Raw genomic sequence first — 26,254 nt, forward strand, 5'->3', positions numbered from 1 at the left:
ATACACAGGATACACTTTCTCACATAAAAAATAACGATAAATCTCAAAAAAAAAAAAAAAATTGCGTTAAAAAAATAAAATTTAGACTACAAATTAATTTTAAATAAATTAAATAGATAATCCCAATCCACGAATGATTAGAATTGTCGTTAAATAAGCTATAATACATTCGCTTCCGGTAGATCCCTATTATAGGAGCTAACACACTATTTCTTCGTGGAGCAGCGAGAACGATATTTCCGTATCATCCTATCGATTCCATCGAACAGTCTTGACAGCTGACAACGGAAGAAGAATAACCCGGTGCCGCGTGTCGTGCGAGGCGTCGTCGTTTTAATACAACTTTCGATTGGCACCCCCCCCGACCGGACTTTCAGCGAATACGATACCGGCAACCGAAGAAGACGAGGGGTAGTAAATCAGTCGAGTGCGACTCGAGGGTTGGTTGGCCGCCAGGACAACACGTATCTGCCATCTATATTCGTGCACACCGTTCTCCAAAGCAGCCTCTTACATCCCCTTCCCCTTTTACTCCAACCACTTCGACGACGTCACGACGCCGCAACCGCTACCCTGTAACCGGCACGAAGAGAGACCACCATCCTCCCCTCCCCTCCCCTCCCCCTCCTCGCCCCCGTTTGTACGTCCCGTCCTCGCCACCCCCTTTGGAGAATGGCACGATACACCTTGTCGTATACTCTGAGATTTATACTCGCGCGAAATCGAGTCCCGATACCGATCGCACAATGACGTGAACAATGTCAGCAACGCGTGTTCCTGTGTTTCTGCGAGAAAGTTTCAGCAAAATACATTCGCAATAATCCTTAGCAATTCTTACATAGATACATGCCAGAATAATATATATATATATAATTTATTACATTTTTTGTGTATATTTTTGTAATACAATAAAATAATTTAAAAAGAAATAAATAATTAAATAATTTTTTTCTTTCAAATTTCAGCAATGTGCCAATCACGTGGCAATTTTGAAAAAATAAAGTTTAAAATTGCGTAAAAAGGAACTATTTTAATGTAATTTATCATGCTATGGGGGAAAAGTTTTATTCCCTCCAGTCAAAATTAATATTATATTTTTTTAAGTACTTTTAAAACAAAAAAGGATCTGCATACATGTTGTAAAAATTGAAATTAAAATTAACTTGTAAGTGTGAAAAAATATTAATATCTTTTCACAACTTTAAAATATTGAAAATCAAAATTGTATCCAACATGAAAAAAGATTACGAATAATGATAATAACTCGTACACAAAAAGGGCATTTGTAGGTTCATCTACACGAAAGTAGAGATCTAATTCCATTTTCACGATCCAAAGATCAGCTTTTCCCATTTAAATTATACGACACGTCGAAATTCCTATTTATATGAAATTTAAAAGGCAGAGGCACATGGTTTTTCAAATAAAAAAATTTTCAATTGAATTTTCAAAGCGAAAAGGACAACTTTTTTTTAAATAATCACCAGTCATATCCACAAAGGAGATACTTGACAAGTTACCAACAAGTGTATTAATGCATGCGAAAATAATCGCAATACATAACAATAAATATAACAATTCTGTCGGAAATTCAATTAATCGATTGTGAGGGAAAAACGTGTGTTTTAGAAATAATTTATCCGTAGGCGCGTTTGAATTTTGTCATACAACTATATGAATTAAAAAAATAATTTATTTTTATTTAACAAAAAATCTATATAGTTTTCACGTGATAAAGGAAATTAATTAATCCTACAATCTAATATATATTATTATCGATAATCATAACGGAGAATTAAATTTTGTATTTCGCTGGTACAAAAAATATGAAAAAAATATAATTCTTATTTTCAGAGCATATTTACTGCTTAAAAATCCTCAAATCCTCTCTAAAGATAAAATCTCTATGCGAGATGTAACAGTAATGTGTTTGCGGGCATTCGTCGGTCTGCTTGTTTCAAAAGGAGACCGCGATTTTGACGTTCACTCGTTTACAGAGCTGGGTTTAACGAACAAGCCATGCGCACTCCATGCGCAAACAACGCAGAAGTGTCGTCATTAATAGTTTGCGAAGGGAGATAAAGGGAAACGAGAAACCGTTAACTGATGCTGCTACTTGTTTTTATCTCCGTTTAATGTGTCCATTGAATTTTATTCTCGAATTTTATTCTCCGCGTCGTAAAGATATTTCATTAATTTTTCTGATAATCAAATCCTGCATTATAGATTTTAAAATATTATCTAACTCGTCCACAATTTAAAACCTTGACTTTAAATTTCATAATGTTGTACATAAAAAGTTGTATATTAAAAATAAAATTAGAAAAAGTTTCCTTATTTTTTTATTAAAATTTTATATTTTATTTAAATAAATAAAACAAAGTGAAAATTTTATTTTAAGATAAAATTTTTTTTAATCAAATAAATATTTTGCTGATTTTCAACTTTTTAACTTAAATAAATATACATTTTGTTTCGTTATATTAAATAAATTATTATTTGCGTGTAATAAAATTATAATTTTAAATAAACTATTTAAAATTTTAATCTAAACAAATATTTATATTTGAAGATCAAAAATTATTTAAAATAAAGAAAACCTGTGTTAATTCAAACAAACAGCCAAAAATTAAAAACATGTTATTTTAAGTTTTTTAGTTTTTGGCTGAAAGTAATTTAGTATAATAAAGATAAAAAAAACAATTTTTTTTTACTTGCAAATTAAAACATTTTATTTTTATTTTATATATATATATATATATATATATATATATATATATATTTTATTAACACAAATATATTTGCTGCTTGATTGAAATACCTAATTCCTTTGCAAATATTAAATAAATAATTTCTTTAAGTCAAAAACAATTGTTTGGATATTAGTATTTTTTTTTAGTATAGAAAAGAAATAGATGTTTTAATAATTAAAAATAAGATATAGTTTCTCTGTGATTGCAGGTAATTTTTATAAGAAAAATAAATTGCAAAAGTTAAAAGCAATTCTCTCTATTATTCAAATGTAGAAGCGCGCTTTTAATAACAGATCGTATGGTGGATAGTTAAATCAACGCAAAGTAGAGCGTATATGAAATTGCCCAGCATTTCGCGCTCCGCCACTTTGTCCTGGGCTCTTTTTGGAGCAGAGTATTTCCATTTTATTCTCTTATACCTTCGCTTTAGAGATAAACGGCTTACGACTCTCTCTCAATACATCACACGCGGCGCGAGAGCGGAGTAATACGATACTGTGTTTAACATCACTTATATCGTGCCGCCGGGGCACCGCCGGGGCAAATAAGTGATCAATTTATTTACCTCCTCTATATCGTCGGAGGAATGCAGTAAACATGAAGTAATTTGTCGGCGAAAATGCTTCGCAGGCACGCGATCTCGTTTATGCGAGGCGGCCGCGCGCGCGCGCGCGCGCGGTATTATTTCCGGATCCAGAAATATGTAATAACTATACTTGAATGTAATAACGGAATAAACTGTATCGCGTATAATTATGTAAACATAGCTTTTCACGGTTGCTACTCTTTTACGACGTAAAAGCTGCGAAGTATTATAATTTATGGGCAAGACTGTGGATGGATATTTACGGCTTAACAAATGATAAATCGACTGAGAATTCTAATATTTTCGTTAAGTATGATAAATTGTTAGGTTTCTCTCACTTTTGCTCCATCATAGAGGAAGCTTTGTTTTTGGGAAAATGGTTTTCTTTTTCTTCATATGAATAAAGTATCATTAAAGGTTGGTTGCTGAAGGGATTTATTTTTTATCAAATTTTGAATTTTTCAAAAAAATGGTGTTGTTGCACTAACTCCCGCAAACTTTGAGATATCGGGCTAAATATTTTTACATGAGTAGAATATCATTAAAGGATGATTGGTATTGAATTTGATAAGAATTGGTGAAAGGATTTATTTTTTTATGAAATTTTGAATTTTTCAATAAATGTCTGTGCACGCTCTAACTTTCACAAATTTTAAGATATCGGGCTAAATATTTTTACACGAATAGAATATCATTAAAGGATGGTTGGTATTGAATTTGGTGAGAATTTGTGGAAGGGTTCATTTTTTATGAAATTTTGAATGTTTAAAAAAAAAAAATGTGATTTAAAAAAAAATGATTTCTCTAACTTCCGCAAACTTTGAGATATCGGACTAAATATTTTTACATGAGTAGAATATCATTAAAGGATGATTGGTATTGAATTTGATAAGAATTGGTGAAAGGGTTCATTTTTTTATGAAATTTTGAATTTTTCAATAAATGTCTGTGCACGCTCTAACTTTCACAAATTTTAAGATATCGGGCTAAATATTTTTACACGAATAGAATATCATTAAAGGATGGTTGGTATTGAATTTGGTGAGAATTTGTGGAAGGGTTCATGTATTATGAAATTTTGAATGTTTTAAAAAAAAAATGTGATTTAAAAAAAAATGATTTCTCTAACTTCCGCAAATTTTGAGATATCGGGCTAAATATTTTTACATGAGTAGAATATCATTAAAGGATAGTTGATATTGAATTTGATAAGAGTTGGTGAAAGGGTTCATTTTTTATGAAATTTTGAATGTTTAAAAAAAAATGTGATTTAAAAAAAAATGATTTCTCTAACTTCCGCAAATTTTGAGATATCGGGCTAAATATTTTTACTGATATTTTAAAAGGAAGGAAATAAAATTATGAGGAAGCAATGTGCAAGTTTCTAATTTGCACAATTTTTTACTTATTTCGGTACGTTTGTAGCAATTTCTTTTTTCTCGATTTTCATCTCTTATTCTCGCATTCGACGATCCCTATGACAAAAACTACAAACGTTGTGGATGCAAGAAGAAAATTGCTAATTAATTCAATAATTATTTCCGCTTAATTATTCTCGACTTTGACATCAGCAGTTGCAATTTGTACATTGCAATTTTAATAAATTATAAAAAGTCACACAATGTTTAATACATATCTAATATCTATCTATCATCTATTTAATCATCTCATAATTTTCGATATCTAAACTATTAGCGGCATTTAAGTATACAGGTCTTTTATATCTTTATAAACAGTAAACAAATACTCGTCTATAGCTAGCCAATATTGTGGACGATCGACAAAGGGTAAATGAAAATTGTTGCGCGGCTGCCACTATTCACGAATGCAACCGGGGCATCAAAAACACGACGGCGAATCAATTTTATTCGCCAAAAGCACGAGCCGCGGATTTGCTCGTTTTATCGATAACTCGGGCAATCCGGAATAAAATTGCCAGAATAAATGGACGCAATATCGACGCGAAATTAACAAAGAATCTAAAAAAGTGGAACAGACGCGTGGTGGCGAGGAGTCGCGTCCTCTAAGGAGGACTTTCGGCGGTCGCGGCTCCATGGTCGAAATCAGAAATCGATTGTTCGGCAATAACAATTTGGTGCGCTCAACCGAGAACGCTGCTTCGCTCGGGACGATGCTTTCGTACGTCGGTATCAATATCTGTGAGTGCATTTTTCCGGATATCCAGATGGACCACACGCGACCAGATAGCGGCTCGGCGTGAGAGAGAGAGAGAGAGAGAGAGAGGGAGCGTCGATTTTTCCGAGCGAAAAACGGCGTCCCCGCAAATTCCCACGCCACGACCATTATTGCCATACGCACACAATACGCGCGATATTATGCACGTGTGCGTGCAAGAATGCCGCCAGAGTGACTTTACAATCGTCGTCATATATTCTCCCGATATTTGGGAACGCTCCGACAATGGATTTTTTTTTTTTTTCAGGGAAACGCGAGTAATCCTGCTCACGATCAGAATACGAGTTCAATTATATGCAACATCGCTTGTTTTTTCTATCGTTAATTACCTTTTTTTTATTTCTTTTTTCTTTTCTCGTCGCTTATAATATCTTATTTTTACCAATAAGAAAAATTAACAATTATTATCAGTTATATTGACGGATTAATCATTTAATATTGTTTATATTTAACAAAAATTATCGCCCGCTATTTTTCAGTCAATTTTTTAGCCAAAGAGTTAAAACTATTTTAGAAGAGTCTATGTATAGTTTTTTTTTAATATACATAAGTTGTAACTAGGTTACTTTATATTTTGTTTGATAATACTTTTGCAAAATTTTTCTTAATCAGTCATAATAAATGTTTTTTTTTCATGCTTATATTTCTCTTTATTATTTGTTTTCAAACATTATTTTCGACAGTTTTATTTATATAAAAGTTTTATTTTTATAAAATCTTAATTGTAATAAATACAATAAGTAATAAATACAAGTGTTTATTTCTTTTCTTTTCATTTAGAAATATAAATAATTACCTATTAATTTTCTGTAAATCGCTGTTCATAAAACAGTTAATAAAATGATTAAAATAAATCAGTCAGAATGCAAAAGAATGTACAAATCGTTGCGTTTGACAATGGCGGGTCGCTTGTGATAAAAAAACTAAAATTCTTAGCCAGATTGTAAAATATTTCCAAATAATTTAAGATTGTGGCCTCTTTATAAAATGATTGTAAGATATTTTCAAACATAATTTAAGATTGTGATTTTTTATATTTAAAATGCCTAGAGATTTTATAAAACGACGGCTACGACATATGTATTGTCCTATTTGTCTAAATGTTCTTTATACAAATCACGCTAAATAGAGAATCTTATCACAAATTGTCACAGATCTCATCACAGATGGTCTGAAAAAAAGTGGAGGCTTAAAATATCGACTTATTAATTTTCAAAGTCGCGCATGACAATTGATCTCTGACATTTATTCGCAATGCTCGCAACTTCAAAGGGATGCGTTTCTCTCCACCCCCATCCTTCCCGGAGCAATTTAATTTGCGCCTACGCTCTTGAGAACGATAAAAATTCGCTTTCGAAGGCGCCTAACACTCGCGTATATATTTTACGCTCGACGTCGACGAGAAGTTACGCGTGCATGCACGCGTGCAGTCGTACGTACGCACGCGGCCGCGACGCGTAAGATTCTTCGCGTCGTAAAAGGCACTCGTATCTCATGATTTGGTTAGCGACAACGAGGAGAAACAGCGCGTTTTACAATCGCGTGCCGTGCCATTTCGAAAGGGCGACGCGCGCGAGAGGGAAACTTACGGTCGTACATGGCGTAAAAAATCCCCCCCCCCGCCCGCCCGATAAAAAACTTGTATCCCGATCTCGAAACTCTACTACGCTCGAGGACGTTTCAATCCGCGTCGGAAGAATAAAATGGAACATCTCGCGGCGATGCAAATCGCGTATCCTCGAGTCTTTCAAAATAAATTGACATACGATTTTCTCAGGAAAATATTACAACCGCGAAATAATATTATGGAGATTTTTAATCCAGCTATAAACGGGCTTCAAGGCGGCATAAGTCTACGAGAGATGCGTACATTTTCTAGATTTTTTGCAGCGCAACAATTTGATGAAAACTTTTTTACAATATTATTAATAAAATATTTAAAATTTTTTTTTTAAGCTGAAAATTTTTAAATTATGCGAATATTTGCAGAGCTCCTCCAATTTTAGGTGTGCATGAAAATGTTTGTTTATCGTATCCAAAATAAAAAATGGAAGTTTTTTTTTTTTTTTTATTGAACACATTAATAGCTATCCGTTATTTTAGAGTTTTTTCTTCGTGTTAAAAAAATATTCACCTCTTTTTGTTTATAATAAAAAAAAATGATTTATATTTTATTCCTTATATTTTATAACAAAAAAAAAGATTTATATTTTCATTGCACATTGTGTATAAAAATATAAATCTGCAAATATCTGCATAATTGAAAAAAAAAAAAAAATTTTAAGCTGAAAATTTTATTTAAATAATAATATTATATGAATATTATGAAAAATAAAAAATTTTTATCAAATCGTTGCGCTGCAAAAAAGAAAATATACACATTTTTTGAACGGATGTGCCGCTTTAAAAAAAAAAAAAAAAATGTACAAATCAAAAGAAGAATCCAGTTCCCAGCAAATAGTAATCGCTCCGCCGAAAGCCAGCTGGTAGAGGCGAAGACGCGTTCATTAAGATAAGAATTAGTCTCTCCGCGCTAATCTCAGAGCACCGACCTCGTTATTACGTCTTCGTCGCATTCATTACGCACGTGTGCGAGAGCCCGGGAAAATATATTTCCCCGTAAACCATGTAAAGAATGCGTCGGGTCCAATTTAGGCGGATTACCCCGCGCCACATCACGGCGATGCGAACGTTTTTATGTTTATGGCCGGTAATTCATAACGAGTAGCAGCACGCTTCGCGATCGCGCGGGGGGTGACTTGGGGGGAGGGGGGAGGGGGGAAAGATGACGCGCGGACACCCCAGTTGGAGGATGCGAGTGAATAGTTTGGTCTCGCGGGGGATCCTGTGCGAGGAGAGCGAGACGAGGATGGGTGTACGCGAGCGGAGGATGGGATTGCGTGGGAGCGACGGGAGGAGAGGGGAGGGTTGAGAGGGGCGCGAGAGCCGAGGGCGAGAATAACTAACAGCGATGGGGTAGGCGAAGTGGCAGCCTGCACAATGTCGGCAACGGGGAGACGCGTAAACTTAATTGACAAGCACAGGTGGCGCTTAAACCTGACTACCCTTCGCTCTACTTAACTACTTGCTCGCAGCCTCCTCCGTGAGTCTGGCACTCGTCCTCTCTCTCTCTCTCTCTCTTTCTTTCTTTCCGCCCCTCGGCCCCGGCTCCCCTCTTCTTTCTTCCGTGCCACGAAACGGATCGAAATAACGCCGCGTTCCTGTTTGCAAGATCTGCGCTGCAAAATTGCAACCACCGGCCGAATGAAGTTTCGCTTGCTCGACGAACGGAGAGGGGCGGGCGGGCTGAGAGGAAAATTGGAAACGCGAGCCGAGCGGAACGGGAATCGAACCGATTTCAGGAAGCTGGTCGTCGTCTCGAGGTTTACCGTCATGAGAGAGAGAGAGAGAGAGAGAGAAGAAGAAGAAGTGGTACGAGTCCGTAATATTTCCGGCGCGGGCGCCTCTTTCGCGAACGCCGCCTCTATATTCCGGAATATCTCAATCGTGTACACCGCTCTCGGGATTATCCCCGTATCGGCTAAAACACGATGCCAAAAATGACCGTGTATGTTGCGAATTGAAATTTCTAGAAATGGCTGGTAAATATTCCGCCGATATTAAGATGAAAATACTTATCGTTTCGATATTTTATGAGAAAAGTATGAGTACTTGTTATAATCAGTCGACAATTTTATTAATCAAAATTAAAGACGGGATTGTTTTATAAATTTTATTATTATTATTATTTTTTTTTTATCAAGACGTACGAAAAGAGAGAAATGTATAAAGTATCTATGTTTCATAAATAAGATATTTGCAGCGTTGTACAATATTTAAGCTTATAATACGTCAACACTATCTCGTTTCAATAAACCTTTAATCACTCCAATTTAAGATAGTTGAAATAAATTTGATAGCGCGACATCGCACTCTTGACGTTGAAGCGCGTAAAGCATTAATGAATCACTTTTCGGAAGCAAATTTAATAGCGATTGGCCTCTTCGCATTAACAAAGATGATTTTTAAATATTTCACGCAATTTATCATAATTACATAAATGCATCACACACGTGGCAAACAAAATATGTTAGCTATTTTGTTTCAGATGAATATTGGATCATTATTTTAATAAACTTTATATTATTTTAATTATATTACTTTATATTATTATTATTATTTATATATATATATATATTTTTTTTTTTATTGCTTCTCTGTCTTTTTATATTATATTATCATTATAAATTGTTATTATTAATAAGAAGATTTATTATTATTAATACAAAAGTGCAAAATAATATATGTAAAAATTTAAAAAAAGAAATCAATATTATTATTATTATTATTATTATTATTATTATTATTATATATGTATATATGGATATTTTTTGAAAATTATTTATTTAAAAGCTCAACCGTCAATAGCCGAAACACTTTTTTATACATTTGAAAATGATTATCTCAAAACCTATTGGAAGCTACTAATAATTTTGCTCTCATTTAAAAATTTAATAATCATTCAATAATCTAATTTTCCACAATTTTTATTTCAGTATTTTTTGTTAAAAAAAAAAAAAACGCATATTTTCCCTGATCTTATAAAAGTGCATAAAATAAACTGTGATTGCAAAGGTGATTTCGGGCGCTAACTTTTTAAGGGAGCACACTTCGATCACACGTTCATAGGAAACTTTTTGTTCAGAATGAAATTTCTTATAAAATCTCCGCCTAGCCGAAATGTTCCGGCTCACCCTGTATACAGAGGGTGGTGTTCCCGATTCGCAGTTTCCGCGCTATTATCGTATCGACCACCTGCAGCCGCGCGCGGAGAACACGCGCTCGCGTACACGAAAACAAACATTTGTCCGGCATCGTGATGCGATATATTTTCCGCTGCGGACGGATACTACTATAATTCCTGCCAAAAGCGTCGCGCTTCCCGTTAAGAAGAAAAATTAATGTGCCGGCGAGCCGGCCGTTAACAAAGGGGGATGATGATGCCGGTCGGCGCGGAAAGATCGCGTGCGAGCGTTGACGAGCGATGAGCGATAAACATTGCGAGCTGACGAGCTCATTTGTTCAATGCGAGTCTGCAATTCCACGAGCTTGCATAAAACTCTCGCAGAGTAAACGATAAAGTTGCGTCGAATTTTTATTACAAGGCGATTTCGATCCAACATCTTTAACGACGATCGATAGTATTTTGACATCGATAATAATTTTTATTCAATTTAAAAAAAAGGTTTTAAAGACTACTTTTATTAATTAATATCTTATTTCTACGTGTTTATATTTTATAGCTTACAAGAAGACGCTCTCATAAATAACACCAACCCCCTCCACCCCACCCCGCCCAACCCCGCAGCTTTTAACAACATTATTATCGCACTCATCGCTCGTTATTTGACAGTTGCCCGCGGCGAAATTTACACGGCCGCTGGTACTTTATCAGCGAGGGAGGAATATTTCTGGGGCGAAAAGTCAATGTAGCGAGAGAGAAAGAGAGAGAGAGAGAGGGGGAAGGGATGAAGAGCAGAAGCCGGGTCTCGATGCCGGAGGCGTGCTTGTCCGGTGAAGGGGGAGGCGGGGGGGGATCAACGATCATTTTGATCGTCAAGCTGGACGTTAACCGAATCTATCGTGGCGCGCGTAGATGAAATGAAATTAACGATTCGCTTGTCCCGCCGACCGCTTTCGCGACGTCCTGTCCCTCTTCATCTCTCTCTCTCTCTCTTTCGCGCCGAGCACCTAATGTCGACGCGTCCGATAACCGATGATACGAGAACAGCATCCGCTTCGATCTATATATATATATATATAATCAGCTGAGGATTTGAGCGTAATCTTTATTTCGATAGAGAAGAAAAATAGTTTGAATTTAAAAACTTGTGTGTGAGAATATTTAATGGGCACAAACATCGTGATAACGCACTGATGATAAAAAATGCGAAGCGAAAAAATCTTTAATAGCCTATGTAGATAGGGATATGGATAATTCATTAGTACGGGACACTTTACCGATACGATGACTAATTAAACAGTGTGCGAACGATAGTTGCACTTCAATGATTGCACATTGAGAGAACGATAGTTTATTTTACAAACAATAAATCATTTCATCAGCAAAATGCACGTTTAATTTCTAATGATCCTGGGCATTAAATTTAAATTTATAGTAAAAACTTCTCTCTCTCTCTCTCTCTCTCTCTCTCTCTACTCCAGAGAAATTTCAAGTTTTTTTAATTTGCGATAAAAACGTGTGTTGAATAAAGAAACCTCGCATATTTTTTTTTTTTAATAGTATTAATTGATGCCACAGGAATATGAAGCTTTCCAAGTACGACTTCCTCTCTGCTTTAATTAAAAATATTGATAACGTTGCTTACGGATGTACAAAGATGAAAAAAATTTTCCGATCTATTGATCACGCGACATAATAATTGAAACGTCACATTTTCATGGGGAGTCTTGCCGTCACGTGTACAATTATAAATCCCTTACAATTCATATGTGTACAAATATAATAAAATAATCGAATCGCGCGGGAGGAAATAGTGACGTATCACTTTCGGCCCGTTCTCTTGTTCGATGATATTATTATTTTTTTATTTTCGCCCGTGAGAAGCTATAGAAAAATATTGCGTGTTTATATAGCGCCGATTAATATTATACGGCGATATTGAAAAAAATAGCAGACGGCATATATATATATACACATCGATGCTGAAAATGCAAATGCCATATTTCACGGCGATGATTAAAACAAAACTGTGAAATGCTAGCGGCGGAAAAATATAGTAGTCGATTTACCTTAATCATTCATCTCGTATATATTGATTTACAGATCCCACTGAAATTTCAATCAAAACCATTCTATTTGAGCGCGAGAGAGACTAGGGGAGGGTGGGGGAAGGGGGGCGAGGGCGGGGGGAGGGGCGAAGAATCGAAGGTTGCAATATCAATAAAAGAATCTCATCAATCATGTACAATCTTTTTCCAATTGCGAGGCTATAAAATTTTTTGCGTCCAGCCTTAGCTGCATGTAATCGCTCGATGCGCCTCGCGCACGCGATAAGGTTTGGCAGGCGAAGGGCGTCGGAAGCGTAAGAAGCACCTGCATCGGGGTGTGTGTATTTGTCAGAGGGTCGTAATATGGGCGATACGAGTAACAAGAGTAAGCGAGGGATGAGTTTAGTTTACGATGCCCGATCTCCAGGACTTCGCCCAGATACTTTATTATTGTCGCTGCTCTTCGAGAAGGTCTGCGGGAAAGATGTGCGCCGCGGCGCGTCGAAGAGATTTTCGCGATAAAGACAGAAAGAAGGGCAGCCCGAAAGGTTTGCGTGTTCCCGGCTGAGAAATGAGACAGAATCCTGTCGGAATATTTCTCTCCTACGGTTTCCTGCATGTGCAACTGCGAATCGATTAAAAAGTGCGAGGAACGTCAAGATCGCGATGTCGTAAAATTAACTCTTGATGAGATCTTCTAGGGATAAACGGTAATGTCACTTTTCAGTCTGTTCTTTTTTATTAATTTTAAGATTTTAATTTTATTTAAAAAAAAAATAATATATGAATCCAGAATTAATAAATTAAAGAAACTTAACAAAATTAATTTGTATATATTTTAGAATTATATATTAGATATATTAATTATTTGCGGTGTTTTTTATTTATTTTTGCTTCAATTTTATTGAAAATTTAATTGTAATATTTATTTTTCTTTTAATTTATCCAAAAATTCGTTATAAAATGTGCCATATTTTTCTCGATAAAATTGATGCTGCTAAAATTAATATTTTCTTTATTTTCTATCACCCGATTATATTGATAAATATACTTGGCACAAAAATCGCGCGAAATAAGCAAGCCGTGAGAGTGGTAAAAAAAGAAAAAATAAGACTCGTTAAAAAATACTCTTCTTTCCCGGATATACCAGGCGCAATCAACTTCCAGCTGGTACGCGCTTTACGATCGTTAATGAATCAACGTTTCTTACGTACTTAAACGTTTGTCGCGTGTAACGTTAATCTTTGAATTCAACAAACGCGAGAAGTGCGTATCACGGCTTATTACTTATTCCAGCTGATGGCAAATTACAAAGCGAGTAAATTTGATGACAAGCGCCCGCTGCATTTCGCAATATCCAAAGCATTTCCTTAGAGAATAAATGATTTAATTTTTGTGTATTTTATTCCGTTAAAATACAGCGACTATTATTACAAATTTACGTTATAAACATTTTATTAACTCATATTAATATATCAATGTGTGAGCGATTTGTCATTTTCTTGTTTTTCTTTTTTTTTTGACAGCGCGCGTCAATAAAAAATCGCGCAAAGCGCGATAAATCGCAAGATTTATTACATCTTATATAAAAAAGCGAAAGAGAGAGACAGAGAGAGAGAGAGAGAAATAGATACAGTGACATACTTTCTATTGAAGCAGTCCTGCGATTGTATCCCCGGGGGGCATATATCAGATATAATTCAGGATTCCTATCTCTTATTTTTCGCGGAGACGTGTCCCCGGCATTCCGCTTGACTCTCCGGCATCTCAGAGCCTTCATGATGAGCACGCGTTACTGATATATCACTCTAGCGTATAATTCAATATTTCACGGAGCGCGACGAATATATATATATATATATATATATATATATATATATATATACACACAACGTGTGTCGTCTGTACACCTGAATCGGAATTAGATTCGAAATTGAATTATCAGGAGATTTCATATATCGAATACAATTATTTTTCTCTTTCGAGACTCTCCAAGAGACCCATTTCGAGCAATTTCGAGTCCGAAATAAATAATCCGGAATTTCTAAAGGCACTCCGCGTAAACAAATGATTAGGCGAAATTGTATGTCACCTCGAACGCTTGAAGGATCACGAAACTCGACTAATGTACGTTTTACAAAAAGCGAATATGTAAAATACCGCGCGTTTACATCCTTCTTGCGGTGGATAAGAAAGCTCACAAGAAAGCGGCAATCTGGGCGAAAAGGAGAACGTAAGAGAGAGCGAGAGAGAGAGAGAGAGAGAGAGAGAGAGAGAGAGAGAGACAGAGAAGGTTATTAAGGAGATTATGGACGGGTCGTTGCGCGAACTTCAAAGGACCAATTCCCATTTTCAATTTGCTTTAGGGCAGAGGGGAGAGACGAAGAAGACGCCCCGGGTGACGAGGAGTGGGGGGAGGAGCGGGGGGGGGGGCTCAAAGCCAAACCATTCTACCGACGGTTAGATCCTTGCCGTCTGAGCGTCAGGTTCCGGTGTCGTATTCCTCGGCGCTGTCGAAGAATTCCATTTCAAGGGTTTTCCCTCGAAGCCATCTCTACCCACACCCACATCTACCTACCTAGGGGAGGTGAGGGAAGGGTGGGGGGGGGAGGGGGAGAGTCGCGACTGTACTTGAAGGAAGCCGACAACGGCAAGACGAGACGCGCGCGTGTCGTTCTTATAAATACGTAAATGAAATGTGCCGCCCTCCTACCTGTCTAACCGGGGCGCAAGCAACCTCCACCTGTCGCGTCCAACACGCACGGAGATAGGAATGTCGCTTTTGTCTCGAGCGCAGCCAGCGTATTTCGCCGAGTGATGAGGCGGGGCGGGACGAGACGAGACGAGAGACTGTTCCGGACTAATTCCGCGGCGGCGAGGTGCATTATCGGGTTTTACGCTCGACGCAATCGATTCAAAATTGTTATGTAAGGACGCTTGAAGTTTATCCAAAAAAAAAAAAAATTACGGAATCTCGATCTTTTGTCCGAGAAGCGGAGCGTATTCGTTTATATGCTTTGTGACCTGATGGGGTTTCAAATTATCTCGTGGATGGGGTTTAAAGGAATCCCTTGAAAAGGACTCTGAACTTTAAAAATGGGTTTCCACCGATCTCGCTCTCTCTCTCTCTCTCTCTGCGTCATGAATTTCCAAAACGCGCAACGACTTCGGCGGAGACGCGAGAGATCCCAAGGGTGTGTAACCGTCGGAAATATTCGAAGGGAATCTTAAACTCCGTACGTGTACTTTCAGGTAGGATTTTACAGTAATGTCGAGGGTATATTTTTGAAAATATTCGGGCTAAAGTTTTCCTCTAAAGTATGCGCTCTTATTTCGTGCCGATTTACATAAAAATTTACGTAAAGAAATAATAAATAAATCCACATATACATTAGCATAATGACAGCTATGCTTTTCCCTTGTCCATTGATAACGTGGAGAAAGTGAGACCCGGATGCGACGTGAGTAAAGGGTTAAATAGCTTTTTTTGACAGCGTCCCCGACAATCCGTTGACATTCGATCCGAATGTGACCGCGAAATGTCGATTTCATTGGCGACGTGCACGCTTCGACCCGGCATTCATCAATCTCTCGGCCGAATGGCACTAATTCAGCGCTCCTGGTCTCCCCGTGGTCTCCTCGTCAATCCCGAACTTTGTACACTCCCGCCCCATTTAGGCGACGTTATACGGAGAACAGAAAGGCATTTCGTTCATGCCGGCACCCGAATAAATAGCCGTCCATACATCAACGCGCCCGCAATTGCGGGCACTTTCCTATAGCATGAGTCGTCTTAGCATTGTCTACAGCTGATGGCTGAAGCGCATTCGGCACTCGCATTTAGACATCTTCGAAACTGTCAAGAATGAGGGGTGGGGGAGTGCGATAGTCATAGTCGATGAGAAAGTTCTTGATAATGCGCGACATCCCACACGAGGTTGTAAAAGACTGGAGTCGTTTTTTTCAGAGCCTAATTAATTGGATGATTCTCGCGTGTCCTCTTGACCGCGCAAATTTAATTTCGCGTGGCAAAGATAAGCTAGTGTGTCGGCATTAGAAAGATAAGATACTTCCCGTCGAGAAAAATATATATTAATTTTTTGCAGCCAGTCGGCGTGTGATATATACAGGGTGTTCCAGCTGAATGAAACTTCAGGAGGACTTCTTATAGAAAATTGAATTTCGAAGAAAAAAAAAGTTCCTATAAACAAAAATGCCTTGTTAAAAAGTTATAGCTAAAATTCTGAAAAATTACGTTTTTTGATTTTTAAAAATAAATCTTTAATTTATTTAAAAAGAATAAGAAATTTGGGAAAACAAAAGGAAATAAATCTGATGGGTAGTTAAATAACAAACGAAATTACGCCAATTTTATTTAATTTTGATAGGACATTCAAAGGAAAATAAGCTCAAAATAAAAGCATAAACTTTGAAAACCACCTTTCGATGGTCTCTGTGTAAAATGTAAACACTACAGTCATAATGCAAACATAAAAATGTTTTTATTAAATTTGTTCATAACTAATTATTTACAGAAAGTTTATTAGTCATAACTTTTGAAAGAAGCGTTTCTACACCTATGTTTATACGAACTTTTTTTTCTTCCAAATTCAATTTTCTACAGACCCTGAAGTTTCATTGACCTCTATCGTGACTTAATCTAGTTTCTTTTTTCGCCAAGAATTTTATATCGCCCAGTGATTTTTATAGACACACTGAGCTATCTATTTATATTTACACGTACCTGTCTCCCCTTAAAATATATGTCTAATATAGGTACACATACAGTTTATCAAATATTTAAAAATAAAAAATTCCAATCAATCAAAGAATTTATACATGGTAGATATAAAATAATATAAAATAATATTAAATTTATAAATGACATAAAATAATATAAAATAATATTAACCTTATAAATGATACAGAATAATAATATTCGAAGAAGCTAGAGAAGAGAGCGCGATGAAATAAACGTCGGCGATCTTACGAATTCCAAAATACGGCAGTCGGGAACGACGAAAGCAGCCGTATTATTATTCTTATATAACCGGGATGGTGATGCTATATATGTCATCTATACCGCGAGGGTCGGGGCCGATAATTTCCACGGGCACGGGCGAAGTAGTGGAAGAAGCGCAAGAAGAAGTCCCATTCATCCGGCGCTCGCACCGGAAACTGACAAAACAGTTGATACGCCATGATATAGCAGGCCACGGCAATACGAATGGACATGGGGTGGATATACGAGGTGCGAACCGTGTCGGTGCAGAGTTCGAGAAAGTCTCTGTCCTACGCGCGAGAGAAAGAGAGAGAGAGAGAGAGCAGATGATGTGAGGGATGACTGAGATGGAGAGAGAGAGAGAGAGATAGAAACGACGGCAAGAACGGCGGGCAAAAAAAAAAGTGACAGCGAAATGGCGAGGGTGAAAAAAAATATTCGCGAATATGAGCGACGATCCCGGTGGCAGGGTGAGCGAGAGAGAGAGAGAGAGGGGGGGGGGAAACACAGTAAAATGTCATCGAGCGATCCTGATTTACGGCGCAGGGAAATCGGCGGTGGGAAAACTTGGCGGCGGCCGGAAACCGAGAAATTTTCGCTCGTTCGAACTTTCATCGGCGCGCCTCGCGAACGGCTCTTTGCGATAAAAAATGTGAGACGCTCCCAGGCGTCGTTCTTCTTCAACCGAGGGAGGATAGAGGAGCGGTTGACGGAGGAGGAGGAGGCGGGAGGGAGGGGGAGAGAAGAGAAGAGGAACGATGACGACGGGAGGGGAAATTATTTTCGAGGAATGGAAATTATTTTCGATCGGCCGTGAAACGGTTAGGAAATTGAACGGGACGCTGGCCGCGAGATCGGCGTCGGCCGAGATATAAAGAGATATTAATTTTTTCACTTTTTAATTTTTAAGTCAAGCGGCGACGTAAATCTGTATCGCGTAGAACGCGGAAAATTGCGTTAGTATATCGTTGAATAATGCTTACAGTCGATCTAATAGTGAGGAAATTAATTCTCATACATAAGCGGGATCTCCGCCCTAAGGAAGACCTTATCGCGACAAGCTAGCAAGGGAGAATAATTCTATTAATATATACAGGGTGTTCTATTAATATTAGTAAAATATAATAAAATTATAATAAAATAATAATAAAACATTTATTAAATATTAATAAAATATTAATAAACATTAATAACTAAATTTAATAAATATTAATAAAATATTTATTCAATATTATATACACTTTACTGCATCGCGCACGTAATTATTTGAAGAGGGAAAAGATTAGAAAAATATTTCATCCCACTTGGAAACTTGGATCGTGACCGGAACGATCGAACGACACTGCAATCGCATTGCTAATTACGCAGCGGCTGCTACTATTCCTGCAATTCGTGCTTTTCGGCGAGCGACAAGGGAGATTATGCGACAAATATAATCCCTCATCGTCTTTCAAAGTGTAACCGAGAATTCCGGCGCGCGGAGCACAACCGGTATAAATTAGCCGCGCACAATTAGCCGGTTAACTAGCAATTAGCAAAGGAAGCTTGCGGTGTGTATCCCACTACGAAATACCGCGATGTCAACCACATGGATGGAAACAATATTTGTCTTTGATTACCTTAGTGGTGTTTGCATAACGGGGTAAATAATACCAATTCCGAATCGAATACCCGTCCATCGATTTCACCCCTCCCCTCCCCTCCCCACCCCCACCCCCAACCCCCATCCCCTCTTCCCGCTACATTTTGCGCTCGGAAAGGTACCGGTACCCTCCCCTCCCCCCCCTCCGACCCGTATTCTTCGCAATTCCGACGCTAATTACCACTCGAATTAAGACCCATTACGTATGATTGGCCCACTTATCGACCGTCGAAGAACCCGGCGCGACAACGCGGGCCATCACGTTTCCGAGTTAATACGCGGAGAGACGGAGAGTGCTTCTTAATTCCCTCCGGCTTAAATTATTGATCAATCGAACGAGCGGTAATCCATCCATTTCCAGTTAATTTACATTAATACGATAACTAAACATTGTTAAAGGTACTATATAATTTTCGATATTTTCGATGTAGAGTAATACTCCGGACTCATGGATTCAAGGTTCGAATTCTTTTTTTTTAATTTGATTTTTTTATCATATAATTCTTTTAATTTGTCGATTTTTGTCACGGTTGGGTAAGTTAATTTTTTTTTAACTAAGTTAAGTTTAAAGTTATGGTCCAAAAATTAATTAATTCATTTAAAGTTAAAAAATTATTGATTTATTAAAAAGTTTGCCAAACATTCGCAGTTCTTTTAAAAATTTATTACCTCCTTTTTATTATTTTTTTTTTTTTAATTTTTTCCTCTCACATTAATAAAAAAGTTTGTATCAATAAATAAATATAAATTCAACATATCTCTGTTTTGTTCTTTCAACAATTCTTTTTCACGTACTCATAGTTTATTATTTTCCGGAATTAATATAAATAATATAAAGAATTAATATAATTATATAATTAATATAATTAATATAAATCATATAAAGTGTAAAAAAAAATGAAAATTTCAAAATTCGAGATCCAGCTTGAAGTTCTCCTGAAATTCCCAAATAACCAATCGTCTCGCGACTGGATAAAAGCTACGGAGGTTCTCTCTCTCTCTCTCTCTCTCTCTCTCTCTCTTCGTAAATATAGACTCGGGCGGACTGAAAGGGTTGGAATCAGCCGTCGATTTATGAGATCGGGGCACTTGCCGCCTTTTACATACGTCGCGACAGAAACACGGGCGGCGCGAATGAAAGGCGCAACCGCGGCTGCCGCTGTGGTGTTGGTTGGCGGTGGTGATGGTGGTCGATAATTTCGGCGGTGAAATACTCCAAGGCCGTAACGACTTTCATCCGGCGCGGCTGAATAACTATGCAAATGCATGGTTCCATCCTGTCCTCCCCCTTCGTTCCCCTTAAGCGGGGAAGAGGCCGATGCCCGGTCCGGGAAACCCGGGGAGGAGGGGAGGGGGGAAGGAGGGGGGAGAGAGAGGGGGGAGGGCCACACGCACGGCCAAGATTACACCTTTCCACCTACGCGGACGATGACGTACATCGTGAACGGGGTAACGAGATCCTTAACCGAGTATTTCTCGCGGATATCAAATTGCCATCTGGACCCGCGGCGATAGCGTCCCTTCGGAAAGAGCCCGGAAGAAAAAAAAAAAGAAAAAAAAAAAGACGCCATTTACTTTAAACACGCTCTCTGCACACCTTTTTATCCCTCGTTAATATCCTTAGCGAGGAACGTGCTCGGCCAATTGCGCTCTTCCAGTATCACTTTTTCATTCGCTCTCATATTACGCGTGTGTGGAGAAAGGGCAGGGAGGGGAGGGAGGGGGGAAAGTATCCCCCCGCCTATTCTCTTGCTTTTATTTTCTTCCATTTGCAACTTTTTTATCTGCGTCGTCGGCTATAGTAGCCGTGAATCAGTCTAGCGATGTAACGAGAGGACTCTACTTTTATTTTAAAAATTACAGCGATGTGGATGAAGACAAAGCCGGATGGAATCTTGTCAGTTGGAATCAAGTTACAGCTGAAATTAATTATCGATTAAACCGAATCGTACCGGATATACTAGAGTCAAGATTGGATTCGCGAGCCTCGAGGGAAAAAAAAAACGATCGGCCCAACTGCCAGCAGTTGGAAATCCGCCCTTAAAATATGTAAAAAGGCCGGGAGGATGTCGCGCGGATGGAGCCGCAATGACAGCTCACGTCTCCGCGATTAATCATGCGGCGTGCACGGACTTTCCGTATCGAAAGTTTCCGTTTTCGGCGCTACGCCGTCAAATATTTAAACCGCCCGGTGCTAACCGCACCGCGGGATAATCGTGTAACGTCATGTTCAACTCTCGCCCTCTTCCAGTAGCGTTAACGTCACGTCGACGGAAATACAATTTGCTGCGAATTAACCCCCGCCCCGCCCCTCCCGTCCCCCGCCAAGTTGTCTCAATAATATCCGCAATCTGTGTGTATCCCGCCGAATCTTCGCTCGTGCCCTGTCACGCACGTATATGCATATGGTGTACACCCGTGCATACCCGCCGATGTAACAGCGTACGGGCGGCGAGGGGGGGGGAGGGGCGGGGGGACTCGAGCCGAAACGGGGTAGTCTCTCACAAGCCCGTATCCATCGCCGTTAAATTAATAACCGTGCTATCCGCGTGTACCGAACTCCTCCGAAATATCGCCCGACGCCCTCCGGGGGCGCCCCCCGTCCATCCGCGTGTCGTCTCTTCTCCCGTCATACACTCTCTCTCTCTCTCTCTCTTCCTCTCTCCTGCTCCCGCCATGTATCCCGCATATGGCTCTCGCGTGCACGCGCCGCGCGAATACGTGCGGGTGACAAGCGGAATTCAGAATTCCGTATGTGCGAGAGGTTACTCGCTCCACATTGTTCGCGTAGAGGGTAAAGAAGAGAGAGAGAGAGAGATCCAGTGCGAGGAGGGGGGGGGGAGAGGAGGGCGAGGGGGAGGGGAATCACAATGCCAAAGCGAGCCCGTATCGTCGTCAGGCCGGCCGACACGACCGATAACAGTCAATGCGCTAAATGCATAGGAATTGAATCTGGTCGATTCATTTTTGCGCCGATCCGATCCGGCCCGGACCCGGCCCGGGCTCGTTCTCCCTCGTTCGCTTTTTAATATTTGCCCGAATGAAAAAAAAAAGAAAAAAAAAAAGAACCTACTCGCTCGGAATCTGAACATGAGAGCCGTGCGGTAAACGACAGTAGTGAAGCTGATACTGTTTATGCCAGCTATAGTTTTTATTTCCCTTCGAGAATTCTGGAATATCTTGGCTATTTGGCAGAATTAATTCTAAATGTAATATTGTAAAATTTGACGTTATATATATTCAATTGATATTCGTGAAGAAATTCTTCAGAAATTTGAAAATTAACGAATTCAATATTTTGCAAATATCTGAAAAAAAAAGATATAAAGTAATTCCAGTTAATATAAATTAGAGAGAATGAAAGAAGTTCAGATTGCAAATTTTTGTTTTAATATTAAATTTTATAGGGATTAAATATTAAATTTTTTTAATATTAAATCTTATAGGGATCTATTTAAACCGTGTATTAAAGTAGAAATTAGTTTAATCTAATCTTTTACTTTTAACCTATATTAATAAAGTGATAAAGAAAATATAAAATGGCAATAGGAGCCGGCGCTGTAAACCAGGCGCAAGTAAATTAATGCACAATTAATTGGTCAAAATCATGCGATGAAATGTATTAAAATTTATTAGTTTAAAATTAATTAAAAAGCGGAAGCGCTCGCTTTTTAGACCTTCATCAGCGCGGTACGAAAAAAATTCAAAATAAATACAACATAATCGATCACGTGTGCAATAATAAGTCGCAGTCAAATATTTATCTTCGATTTATCTAAGATACAATCTATCTTAGATATTTTATATTTTTATATTATTTTTTTATTTTATTTTGTTTTATATTTTATATTATTAAAAGAAGCCTTTCCTAAATTAATTTTATTTTGATAAAATATGTTTATATCGAAAGGAAAAACATTGTATTAATATTTTAGATAGAAATTAATATTTGAGATATTCAGGCAATTCAAAATATATTTGTTTCTATTTTCTATAATTATTAGTTAAAAAAGGAAACGATTTAAAAAAAACAATTTATCTCTGCAATAATTATCACATATACATTTTCCTACAAGAAAAATTAATTATGCAAATTTATTATCGCTATTTCACAAACTCTCAAATGACAGGTCGATTATCGACGGTTCAATTTCGTATTATTTATTTCGGCGCTTCGTCAATCTCCGTGCATTAATTATTTCGAGAATTGTCAGCTGTCGTCGCGCGAATACCGACGCGGTGTATAGATATTTCCGTGCGTCACAGCATTGCGCGACGCTTATGTCGGTCCCGATCGTTGGCGTGTCGATGGGCCAGGCCATTTTAATTACGATTGCGTCCGTACACCCGACCTATATATACATCGTGGCATAATTCCACGTGATGTAAAAGTCCTCGCGCGAATCGAACTCACTCGTTATTCTCTCGACGGAGTAATTTCGCCCCGGCTCGCAACCTGGACTTCCACTACAATTAAATCTCCACGTGTCCTCTGATTGCTTCATTAGCGCATTACTTGTTATTCGTTTCGCCGATGCGCAGCAACGATTGCATCACGTGAAAGAGAAGAGTAGAGACCGACGATGACAAATCGATGGCAAAAGAGTTTGCGAATCTCGAGACGACATCAAGGTATTATAATTGACGAGTATAAAATGGGACGATTCAATTAAAAAGATCAAAAAAAAATCCCCCATTCGATTAAAGCATTCCGTGAAAATTGAAATGCTTGATGCACGGCAATATAAAACGAAAGGTGAAATAATTAAAAAGATATTACGAACAAATCGAGTATGTAATGTGGCTTTGAAAAATATTTCGATGCTATAGAAAAACATTTAGGATAAAATATATTATTAAAAATAATATTATTAAAAAAAAAATATTATTTTAAATATTATTTAAATAATGTTATTTAAAAAAATATTATTTAAAATTTTACAATAAAATATATTAATATTTTTTTTTTAAAAAAACTATGAAACATTCAAACCTGAAAAAAGCCTACCCTTCAACTCAATTTTTCGGAGTCGAAGCAGTTTCAATTTCGAAACCATTGTGTCTAATAAAATCTTACATTACTTAACCGAGGTTATAGGCTCTTAACGTTTGAACTACATACCGTGTGCGGTGACCAATGGTGGGGCCAGGTCTTGGTCTCGTGACTGCTGCCGACCGATGGTTGACTTGCTAAAAAGACGACCCGTCTATCGGTGCTACCGGTTCCGGTGCCGCTGGTGGTCAAAAGGGCCGCCCTGGCCCTCGAACCGCCGATGCTTAACGTCGGTGACGTGTCCATTACGCCCTAAAAGCCAGACACGTTACAAGGGTCGTCGAGCCACGAAGCGAACATTTGTTGAATCGTAGTGAACTTTGTAATGGCACGAGAGAGTGAGACAAACTTACTCTCTCTCTCTCTCTCTTTGATTTATTTCTGTCAATAAATTATATAATGAAAATAATTTTGTATACATATAATATATATTTAGACTTTAATTATAAATAATTTATTTATTAAAAAAAAATTGTAAAAATATTCTTTCAAAAATATATTTGATGGAAATAGTTTGCGAGTACGGAGTTTATTTATCCCAAAATATGCAGCGATTTTTATTAAAATGCAACGCACAAGGAATACGAATTTATTTTATTACGTCCAACGAATTTCGAGACTATTCGCGCAAGATATATAACGACTTTCAACGAAATTCAATGAGAGTAATGAAGCCCGTTAGCTGAAGGATGAGTGCGGCCGAAGGATGCTGAAAACGTGGCTTTCGCGTCGAATGTACTCCTCACGAAGGATTCTTATTAATCCGAGCTTCCACACCCGTGTACCTTTGTATTCATCGGCCATGAGCAACGACTTAGATTTTAATATCAACGAGATTTTATTACGCTGTACGCACCATGATTAATGAAGCTAAAAAAAATCCGCTCGTTATCAAACTCTTCGTATTCTTATTTTAATTATTTTGATAATAAATAATGTTCAGTGTTAATTCAAAAGCAAGATAACATATATCTACGGTTTATACAGTTCAAAGTTTATACAGGGTGTTTCTAAGTAAGTGGAAAAAATTTTTAGAAGATGATTCTTTGTCGAAAATTAAGGGCTGTCTTTTATATAAACATGTACCCTCCTATATTTCTCTTTGAAGAGTTACTTTTTTTTTTTTGAATTTTGAACAAGTTAGAAAGATAAAATTTGGTGGATATTTTTCACTGGTAGAAAGAATACTTATTAATATTTTTTTAATCTTCCCGCATCGTTACATGGACATAAAACTAACATTCCTATTCAATTTTTTATTAGAATTTTTTAACGGGCCACGATCATCTAAAAATATGGGTTTCGAAAGCTTGATTCCTTTAGAAACTTTTTTATTTCTTCTACTTTTCTATGTTTTTACATTTTTTACTTGTATTTCGTTTATTTGTTACGAGAAATTGAATTTTAGAATAAAAAAGAGCAAGCAAAACAAAATTATAGTAAATGTTGGAAAAATGGAACAAAAACATTTAAAACAAAAATTATAATTTAAAAAATGCTTAATTTTCACCTTCTAATTTTTCGTTACTTATTTAGAAACACTCTGTATACATATAATATAAGACAAGAATATTTTAATAATTTTAATATCACCGCATGTACATGAAATATCATATTCATACAACATAAAATTCAATATTTCATAAAAACCGTTTCCATTTCACGTCTAATTAAAATAAACAATAAAAAGTCACGTGTAAAAAGAATGTCAACGAAGAGCAAGAGTGCAAATTGCATTCCATTACTTAATTTGAGCGAAGCGTGAGTTCCGAGTTAACATTTCCAACGTTTTTCACCGAGAATCACCGATTTCTTAAAAATTTCATTACGCTCTCTTCTTCCTCTTTCCATCCTCATCTCTCTCTCTCTCTCTCTCTCTCTCTCTCTCTCTCTTTTATTTTGTCACGCTTGCGCGGCCGCGATTCTCATAAGGGAGGAATCGACAGTGCAGCACGATGATCCCTGACAACCGGCCGCGAATGAAATCCGTAATGAGCGTAATCGAGCTCGTTAGATCGCCGGGATAAAAAGCCCGCTCGTACGTCTTTAATGCCGGCGGGAAATGGAGAGCGGCGAGTACCGAGTGGCGAGGAAGAAACGCCAAGCATCCGAGAGTGAATGCGTTTTTCAGCGGGATTTACGGGATCGTCGACGGGCATTAGGAGAAATGATGCGCGACCGCACGAAAACACGCGACAGATGAAAGGGAGAACCTCCCTCCCTCCCCCAC

At 37.6% G+C, this 26,254-nt stretch overlaps 2 protein-coding genes across 3 annotated transcripts in view; one reads left to right on the forward strand and one right to left on the reverse strand.

The window, feature by feature from the left end:
• LOC126854820 (uncharacterized) overlaps window positions 1–26,254 on the forward strand; it is a 280,406-nt gene that overhangs the window by 207,966 nt on the left and 46,186 nt on the right. The window lies entirely within an intron of this gene.
• LOC126854797 (zeta-sarcoglycan) overlaps window positions 1–26,254 on the reverse strand; it is a 210,588-nt gene that overhangs the window by 182,436 nt on the left and 1,898 nt on the right. The window contains exon 2 of the mRNA XM_050601871.1: window positions 24,094–24,276. Coding sequence (XP_050457828.1) covers window positions 24,094–24,270 — 177 coding nt within the window. The 5' untranslated portion in view covers window positions 24,271–24,276. The remainder of the gene's footprint in view (window positions 1–24,093; window positions 24,277–26,254) is intronic.

The sequence above is a fragment of the Cataglyphis hispanica genome, chromosome 14, assembly GCF_021464435.1.
Source record: "Cataglyphis hispanica isolate Lineage 1 chromosome 14, ULB_Chis1_1.0, whole genome shotgun sequence".
Lineage (NCBI taxonomy): Eukaryota > Metazoa > Arthropoda > Insecta > Hymenoptera > Formicidae > Cataglyphis > Cataglyphis hispanica.